This window comes from Epargyreus clarus, unplaced genomic scaffold (genome assembly GCF_041222505.1).
Source record: "Epargyreus clarus isolate Ecla_fem2 unplaced genomic scaffold, WU_Ecla_fem_2.2 ptg000001l, whole genome shotgun sequence".
Taxonomy (NCBI): Eukaryota; Metazoa; Arthropoda; class Insecta; order Lepidoptera; family Hesperiidae; genus Epargyreus; species Epargyreus clarus.
This window is the reverse complement of record NW_027332209.1, coordinates 12,617,206-12,627,384: the sequence shown is the minus strand read 5'-3', so window position 1 is coordinate 12,627,384 and position 10,179 is coordinate 12,617,206. Positions and strand designations below refer to the sequence as shown.

Sequence of the window (10,179 nt, the reverse complement as noted above, 5' to 3'; positions counted from 1 at the left end):
GATTGGAATGAAGTTTCAAGCGATTCTGAGTATTATTTAATTGTGACCGCTTTAGAGGGCGAATTCTCGGTGATCTGGAATGTTTTATAAGTACATGGACCTTATTTTTCTTAGGCATGACGTGAGAGTTTGGCAATTCGGGGTTTTGTGAAATGACTCCGGGTTGATAAATAGTTTTTGTGGGAAATAATAACAATAAAATTTGCACTAGCTGAGGGGATAGTTCAAACATTTAATTAAATTACAGCTTGTGATATTGGCGAGATGCGGGCGGAAATGGAACCAGCCAGTGCATCTCAAAGGCAAAAGGGAAATAGATACAAGTTAAGTGAACCAAGCCACTATTGTTAAGTTTTTGGTTACTCATGTTATTGTTAATTATCAAAGTTAATTTATGGATGGGTAATTAACCAAAATATTGAAATAGTGGATAGTTTATCACTTGAAGAAGTCGATAGTCAGACAGATAACAGCGGACAGAATTATAAAGTTTTCTCGTGTGCTCTCAATTAAATCAAAGCTTCTCTGGCGTTTTAATTGTCGATTAACAAGTTAATTAATGTGTATTAGATGCTTCAGTAGTAATTGTTAAAATAGTTAACACTAATCCAGTGGCGCCAGAATAAATCGATCACCTCATATTTATATTCACCACAAGTATTCATGCAATGATCGGTAATTTAAATACATATGTCATTTACATAGGTAGGTGTTATAAAAGCTTTGTTAGTAATTACGTTGATTTCTTTGTTTCTTCTATTGCTAAATATTCATGCTACCACCCGCATCTACGCATAAATTTAAATCTAACGCCTTATCAATTTACGATTCTGATTTGTTTTTGAAAGTTAGTTATGTCGGAAATTTGTTTATTATGCTCATTAAGATTGTGAAATTCAGCGTGTTAATATGTGTCTACGTGATTAGTCCAAGCTGGCCTGGTATCTGCCATTGGATTTTTCGCAAGGGCATCATCAGCTTCATGTTCGGAACTTTGTATCAGTTCCTTGGGTTAATTTAAAATATTTATATCAAGAACATTTTGAATTGTAAATGTCAGAAATTCTGAAATTTTGAGAAACCATATCCCAGTTGCATTGCATACTTATTACAAAGAAGTTCATCTATAACCCGTTTCAAATAAAGCTTCATAGATAGGGTTATAGTGTGTTACACATGTCCATAAGCGGCATTGAACTAAACATTAAACTAAACATTACATGATATTTATAGATCGTCTTCAAATTTCCGCGAACCAATTACCACACTAATATCGGCTCGGGTAAGGTTTTGGAAACCATACAGGAATTCGTAGTGTCATATTGTACCCCTACAAGGAACGGTAATAGGAAACGCGTTTACTTGTGGTAGTCGGTGTTTTGTTTCGATTCATGTATCAATTTTCATATTCCGTCTCGCTCCTTGTTCTCTGTCGCGAGATCTATTTATGGCAACATTTTTTTAGTTTAGCAAGTCCCGAATTAGTTTGCTAGACAATAGATCCCCCACGTTGTATTGTATAATTATAAGGATCTGTAGAGTACAGAATTTGAATTCTTATTTGAATACCGAAATGTTTTTTAGTATAGAAACATACATAACATACAGCCAAACAGTTTTTTTTTACTAAAAATATTTATTGAGCCAATATAGACCTGTATCGTTTGACAAATTAATTAATAATAATTTACATTGTTGGTACGAGGGTACGTTTTTAAGTTCGCGGAATGAGGGACAAGGAGCGAAAATAAAATGTCAAAATTATTTTTCTTTTTCTACATATTCTCCTGCAAGACGAATGCATTTTTCAGATCTTTGTATTAACTTATTTAAACCCTCATAAAAAAATGTTTTGTCCTTGTCGGAAAAATACGAGGAAATTGCGTCCTTTACTTCTTCGTCTGTAGAAAATTTCTTTCCACGAAGCTCTTTTTTCATTTTTGGAAAGAGATAATAATCGCTGGGAGCCAGGTCTGGACTATAGGGTGGGTGATTTAAAATATCAAAGCCCACCTTATGCAGGGCAGCCAGTGCAATACGGCTCTTGTGTACGGGCGCATTGTCGTGCAACAGCAGGACACCTCTGGATAATTTTCCTCGTCTTTTTTCTTTGATGGCTTCTTTTAACCGCTCCAAGATTGTTGCGTAATATTCTCCGGTTATAGAGACACCTTTATCTTTGTAATCTATTAACAAAATTCCTTCTGCATCCCAAAAGACTGTCGCCATGAGTTTGCCGGCCGATTGTGACACCTTAAACTTTTTAGGAGGTGCTGTACCCTTTTTATGCCACTGCATGGAGTCTTGTTTAGACTCAGGTTCATAATGGTGAACCCAAGTTTCATCTCCAGTAACAATTCGATTCAGTACAATATCCTTATCTTCTCCACAGAGGTTCAAAAACGCACGGGAACATTCAACGCGCTGTTGTTTCTGAGGCGGCGTGAGCATTCTCGGCACCCACCGCGCGCTGACCTTAGTCATGCCAAGATGGTCATGCAGAATTTTAAAAATGGTTGTATCCGATACTCCAACCATTTCTGCAAGCTGTTTCTTCTTTAGCCGAGCATCTTCCAGTACTAATTTTTCGACTTCCGCTATCGTTTCCGGAATGGTCACCTCAACAGACCGTCCTGGTCGTGGGTCGTCTTCAAGTGAATCCCTGCCTTGCTTAAAAAGGTTGTTCCACTTATAAACCATCGTTTTTCCAGGGCAAGAGTCCCCGTAAGCCGATGACATCTCTTCCATTATGATTTGCACAGACTTTCCTTGCTTGGTAAGGAACTTTATAACGGCGCGATGCTCGATTTTCTCCATACTTCCAATTTTCTTCCGGATTGAGTTGTTTAATTGTCGATAGTTTTAAAACTAATGATGCAATTGTGATAAAACTTTATATTTATACTATTTATGAGTCACTTAACACGTACCGCCCTTAACGAGCCTGCTATCCCCCCTCCAACCCTGCCATTCCGCGGACTTAAAAACGCACCCTCGTACTTTATATTTGACAATAGTAGCCCCTATTTTTTCAAAGTCAGTAATGAAATGTGCAAGTTTTTTTTTATTACGAAGACATGAAAAAGGTCAGAAAGTTTTCCAACATGTTCTCGTAGCCATGTGGTTTATCAAAGATCTTTGTAAGTGTTAAGTGGATTTAAAATGTATAAATTTGTAGGAAATAATGAAATATTTATTAATTGTATTAATTATAGCTAGCCATATGGACTCTGGCCTATAGGCTATATCCCATATATTCAGGGGAGATAGTATGGTGGGACAGTAATGGGCTGACCTTAACTATGACTCTTATTCACCTCACTTAAAGATCAATTCCTAGTTAATACAGTTTAGTGTATTGACCATGAATCCACCTCATCTCGTCATTTATGATTCTCAATTAATATAGCAGTACTTGATGTATCTGTCGATTGATGTCCATTATTCTTAATCAATCTGTTAATTTTTGCCTAATAGGCAGGAATTGTCAAATTTCGATCTTTGATAAGCAACAATGGATAGACTGATTATAAAAACGGGCATAATTCGATTGTAAATCGTCTTCGTATACGTATTATACAAATATGATTGTCCGTATGTCATTTGTATGCAAATACATTTTTTATCGCATGCGCTCATAATTTGGCTGTTGTTATTTTGGACACGTATTGTTAAAGAAGTTATATCCGCTATAATGGTTTCCGGTGATGTCAAAAATTGCATCCAATTTCGTATGATGAATGTCGCTTGCCAAATTGTTGAATTAATGGACGGTTATTTTCTTTATTAAATTGCATATTGAATGCAAATTAATGATAATTATGCGAGTGCCAATATTGTTTTCTTTTTTTTATATTTAACCTAACGACAAGGCAGACCTGGTGGAAAGCAGTCACCGTCGCCTATGGACATTTGCAACACCAGAGGACTCGCCAATGCATGCCGGCTTTGAAGGAGAGCTCTTTGTTGCGGACGGCGAATAGATTTAAGAATATTTGATAAATTGTAATTCCTATTATTGTTTTTTAGTACGTAAGATTGTTGATTTGTATAAGAATATTTAATGTGTATGAAAAATAATGTACAACTATGTTTAAAATAAGGTATTTAATGTAAATAAATAAAGAAAAATAAAAATAAAGTAAAGATAGAAAGAGAGGGACACGAGTGAGCGAGATGCATGATAGAAAGAGAGGGCTATAGGAAGTGAGCGAGACGGGAGTAAAAGCGACTGCTGCGTTAGCCCCCCGTCGGTTGTAACACTCACTTTGCCACTTAAGGTGGCTAGAAATAGGGTCCGGCACGCTCCGGAAAATAGAAGAATATTGTAAATGGTCAAGAAAAGAAAATACAGGAAGAAAAATTCAATTGGAGTTTTTATTGCAAACCCGTACTCAACATTGGTCCTTCGATCGGCGGATACAGAAAAAAGAAGCAACCAGCGCGTCTACAATGAACACACGAAGCAAGAAGACCCACTCCGAGTCCGGCATCGGCGAATCGGAGCACCCTCCGCCAGGTGGGCGGGGGCTGTTCCACCGTATATATGAAGAATCGCCGAGATCGCCATCGACCGCAGTCCTCACCGGGACGCCCGCCGGAACATCCGTCGGGAGGATCCCACCAGGAAGGGTCCTCGAGCGCTCACCTGTACGCAGCACCGCACACCCCGAGCACCCCACGTCGCAAGAGATACCGTCGCGCTCCAAGTCGCCTATATGCCGGCCCACGTCTCCGGCATATAGCGCGGTGCCCAGTATACGTTCGCATCGTTCGTCGGTCAGCGTCGCGGCACGAGTTAGGCTAGTCGAATACGAAGCGGAAAAGGAGCTAGCTGAATTAGAAGAGAGAAGAATACAACTTAAGAAGACGCTAGTAAAGAAGCGGCTAGAAGCGGAAATCTCTGCGATCGAAGCGGAAGAGGGGGGGGAAACTATCTGCGACCAAGAAAGAATACACGACTGGGTGAACAAGAGCCACGAACACGCCGGAACGCAAGTACACAGGGAACAGGAGGTCCTACCTCCCCCGTTAGAAGTACGGGGGGAGGAACGGCCTCGGCAGAGGGGAAGGGGCATCGAACAATTAGCAAACGCCTTAGAGAAGATGATGCACGTACGACCCCCGCCGCGGCAAACGTCGGAGCTCCCAGCATTCTCCGGGTCCGTCATGGAGTGGCTACCCTTCAAAGCAGCAGTAGAAGATTCGACGCGTCTCTACAAATTCAGCGCCACAGAAAATTTATTGCGGCTTCGAAACAGTCTCCGTGGGGAAGCGAGAGAGACAGTGCTCTCTCAACTGTACACGGCGACTCACCCGGACAGCATAATGAAGACGCTAGAAATGAAATACGGTCGACCTGAATATATCTTCGATAAAGCAATGGAAGAACTGAAGAGACTCCCCAAGGTCGGCAACTCCAGCAGCGAATTGAATGAATTGGCCATCAAGTTACAGAACGTCGTCTACACTATGAAGAGTGTGGACCACCGTGGTTATCTACGAAATCCATTACTGATAAGGGATGTAATGGAGAAGCTAAGCCCTCACCTGGTGAGCAAATGGGCGGAATACGCGGCGATCAACGAAGGGAAGATTGCATACAGCGACGAAATCACAATACTCTCGGAGTTCCTGATGGGTGAAGCAGACAGGGTACTACGCTACACGCACACGGCGAGGAACAGCGCTCCGGGGCTTCTCAGAGGGGAGAGGCCAGTAAGGAGGACAGCACCTCGGGAGAAGGTCTATTCTACGAGTGAATCGACGCGTGAAGAGCGAGCACCTAGCTGTCTACGATGCCAGTCTACAAGCCATCACACTCCGAAGTGCCCTCAGCTGAAGGAACTCACCATCAACGACAGGTGGAATTGGGCGAAGGAACAGCGGTTATGCTTCAAATGCATGACACGAAGACACAGTAGAACCACATGCAGAGCGAAGCCGTGCGGAGTCGACGGGTGTAGCATGCAGCATCACGCCATCCTACACAAGACTGCAGAGCCCGCCAGGAGGGTGGAGACTTCTGAGTGCACAGATCAGGGTGCACCCGCAGCGGTCATGAGCGTCACATCAAAGGTGGCACCAAGAGCGGTGCTATTGAAGACATGTGAAGTAAAACTCAGCGGTCCACGGGGGGAGATAAGGACGCACGCCCTCCTGGACGAGGGGTCTACAGTAACCCTTATAGATGAAGAATTGGCAAGTCACCTCACCAGCGGCGGACCGAACCAACCTCTAAACATAAGAGGTATCAATGAACAAAGAAGAATCGACAGCAAGGCGGTCAAGATTCAAATCAAAGGTCTACACGAACATGAAGCATACTCCGTGACAGCCCGCACGGTGAAGGGACTTCAATTGCATCATCAGCGCGTACCTCAGAACCTGGAGCGGTATGCACACCTGCGAGTCGTAAGGGAGAAAATCAGCACGGGGGAAGCTCGACCTCGCATACTAATAGGCACCGACAATTGGCACTTAATAGTGTCCCGACAGCTACGCGCCGGCAAGAAGAACGAACCTGCCGCATCAAGAACAAAGCTGGGATGGGTTCTACATGGGTCGGTACCTAGGAGGTTCGTCTATCAGGACCAGGCGGCTGTGCTTCACGTCTGCACGGGCGACATACAGTTACAGAAGCTCGTCGAGTCGCATTTCGACGTGGACTCGCTCGGCGTATCTACGAAAGAGAAGATTAACAAGTACGACAAGAGAGCCAGCGACATCTTCGAGGCGACCGCCAGACGGAAGGACGGACACTTCGAAGTGGGTCTACCGTGGAAAACTGACAACCCCACACTCCCCGACAGCTACGAGCAAGCATACAAGAGGTTACGCACATTGGAAAAGAAGATGGAAAATGAGCCCACATTCAAGAAGGAATACAGCGCTCAAGTGGCTAACCTGCTGAAGAAGGGTTACGCAGAAGCATGCGACGGCAACGAAGAAAGAAGTAACGTCAAGTGGTACTTACCTCACTTCGCGGTTGTCAACATTAACAAGCCAAACAAGATACGAATGGTATTCGACGCAGCGGCCAAGATTAACGGAGTCAGCTTGAACGACTACCTGCTGGAGGGGCCCGACCTGTTGGCGTCTCTGATTAAGATCCTGTTTGGTTTCCGCGAAAAGAAGATCGCGGTGACGGCGGACATAGAAGAAATGTTCCTCCGAGTGAAGATACGTAGCGAAGATCAACCAGCCCAGATGTTCCTGTGGCGGGACGAGTCCAGTGAAGCCCCGCGCAAGTACAAGATGACGTCAATGATATTTGGGGCCTCGAGTTCGCCGTACCTCGCTCACAGCGTGAGAAACAAGAATGCCGCCGATTACGAAGAGGGATACCCGGAAGCTGCGCGAGCCATAAGGGAACGCCATTACATGGATGACTATTTAGATAGCTTTCAGTCAGAAGAGGAAGCTATAAAGGTCATAAGGGACGTCATTCATGTACACGAACAAGCCAGCTTCAATCTGCGGGGATGGAACTCCAATAGCCCAGCTGTCCTCGCGAGTATTCCCGACACGAAGAAATCGAAGAATGTCAACGTGCAACTGACGACACACCAGTCGGAGAAGACCCTGGGACTAAGGTGGAACCCGAGCGAAGACACCATAGGCTTCAATACGGACATCAAGAGGGTCCCCACCGAAGTCAAGTGTCAACAGCGAGCACCGACCAAGCGTGAAGCACTGAGCGCCGTCATGTCAATCTACGATCCCCTGGGCCTCGTAAGCCAGTATACGATCACCGGGAAGATATTGCTACAGCAACTATGGGTCAAGAAGGTCGGCTGGGATGAAGAGCTACCTAGGGAGGAAGCCGAAGAGTTCCAGCAATGGGTCGCCGGACTACAAGACATCTCGAACTTGGCCTTACCACGTTGCTACAGCCGCGACATGACTCCGAGCTCAGAGCTACAGCTGCATATATTCAACGACGCGAGTGAACAGGCCTACGCGACCACGGCGTATTGGAGGATCACCCATAAGGATGGCACCGTGGAAGTTGTACAAGTCATGGGCAAGGCTAAGGTGGCGCCGTTGAAATTACTCACGATTCCCAGGTTGGAGCTACAGGCAGCACTCATCGGGGCGCGTATGGCGAGCACCATCCTGAAGGAACACGAATGGAAACCAGGGCGAGTCTACTACTGGACGGACTCCAAGACGGTACTTCATTGGATAAGGAACGATAAGAAGAAGTACACACCGTTCGTGGCGCATCGACTGGCGGAGATAGGCGAGCTGTCCCAGGTGGAAGATTGGCGATGGGTGCCCACGGCCGACAACGTAGCCGACGACGCCACGCGAATCGAAACGAAGAAGATCACTGGCGCAGACCGATGGTTCACCGGGCCGTCATTCCTGAGCTTACCAGAGGAGGAATGGCCTACCGAAGCTACAAGCAGTGACACTTCAGAAGAGACGGCGTACACCATCACCACAGACGACATCACGGACCGCATGGGCTGCCTGCCGGACATAACGAGGTTCTCCGCCTACAGACGACTCATAAGGGCCACAGCGCTAGTTCAACTCTACGTACAGAAGCTAAGAACAAAGAACAGAAGCCTGCTGTTAGAAGTCTCCCACATACAAGACGCCGAGCTGCGGTGGATACGACAAGCACAACAGGACTCCTTCGGCGAAGATCTACGTAGACTGCGGGCTGGACAGCACTTACACCGGCATAGTAAACTAGCGAAGTTGGACCCCGTCATCGAAGAAGGAACACTGAAGGCCCGAGGCAGAATAGGAGCCTCTAAGACGTCGACGCACTCGAACCGACCTGTAATATTGGATGGTGGTCACCCCTTCACACGCCTACTAGTGATGGACTACCATCGAAACGCCGGACACGCTAACAACGAGAGGGTCGTAAACGAGCTGCGACAAAAATACGTTATATTTCGACTACGACCGACAGTAAGGAAAATGGCTAAGGAATGTCAATTTTGCAAAATAAGGAAAGCAACGCCGCAAACACCGCCACGAGGGGACTTACCAGAAGAGAGGACAAGTCCAGGGCATCGACCGTTCAACTACTGCGGCGTGGATTACTTCGGCCCCCTAACAGTCACTATTGGGCGCCGACATGAGAAGAGATGGTGCGCACTGTTTACCTGCTTAACTACACGAGCAGTGCATTTGGAATTGGTGTCATCGCTGTCGACCGACTCGGCAATTATGGCACTCCGAAGGATGGCCGCCAGAAGAGGATGGCCACAGGTGATCTTCTCAGACAACGCAACGAACTTCAGAGGTGCTGACGTCGAGCTACGAAACGCATACCGGGCATGGGGTCCGGAGCTACATAACTTCTGTCTACAGTATGGAACCAGCTGGCGTTTCATCCCACCGGGGGCTCCGCACATGGGCGGGGCATGGGAGCGGCTCGTGCGGTCAGTCAAGACCGCGCTGAGCACCACACTGAACGAGAAGTCACCCAAAGAAGAAGTCCTTCAAACGCTACTGGTGGAGGCCGAGTACTGTGTCAACGCTCGGCCACTCACGCACGTCTCCGTGGATCCCGCCGACTCAGAAGCACTAACCCCCAACCACTTCCTGATTGGGTCGTCGACCGGGCTGCCGCTGACGGGACCCTGCGAGGAAGCCGACCGCAGCGTGTGGAGAAAAGCACAGGCGCTGGCGGACCAGTTCTGGGGGCGGTGGGTCAAGGAGTACCTGCCGACGCTGATACCTCGAGGACAAGAGACAAGGGCATCACGACAACTACGGGTCGGCGACCTGGTCATCGTGGTCGACAACACGCTACCCCGCAACACATGGCCACGCGGCATCGTCGAGCGAGTGCACGAGGGACCCGACGGCATCATACGCTCAGCAGACGTGAGGACCCGGGGAGGAGTCTTCAGGAGGCCCGTGGTGAAGCTCGCCGTCCTCCAGATAGGGAGGGCTACGACGGAGCTGCGCCGGGGGGAGGATGTTGCGGACGGCGAATAGATTTAAGAATATTTGATAAATTGTAATTCCTATTATTGTTTTTTAGTACGTAAGATTGTTGATTTGTATAAGAATATTTAATGTGTATGAAAAATAATGTACAACTATGTTTAAAATAAGGTATTTAATGTAAATAAATAAAGAAAAATAAAAATAAAGTAAAGATAGAAAGAGAGGGACACGAGTGAGCGAGATGCATGATAGAAAGAG

The 10,179-nt window shown here is 46.2% G+C and overlaps 1 protein-coding gene across 1 annotated transcript; it reads left to right on the top strand.

The window, feature by feature from the left end:
• The first annotated feature begins 4,452 nt into the window (after nt 1–4,452).
• Nucleotides 4,453–9,969, top strand: LOC140758016 (uncharacterized). Its single transcript, XM_073093965.1, has 5 exons — nt 4,453–5,162; nt 6,126–6,395; nt 6,499–6,612; nt 6,813–9,300; nt 9,649–9,969. Exons 1-5 carry the CDS (start codon nt 4,453–4,455, stop codon nt 9,967–9,969), a joined length of 3,903 nt encoding a protein of 1,300 aa, XP_072950066.1.
• The last annotated feature ends 210 nt before the right edge of the window (nt 9,970–10,179 follow it).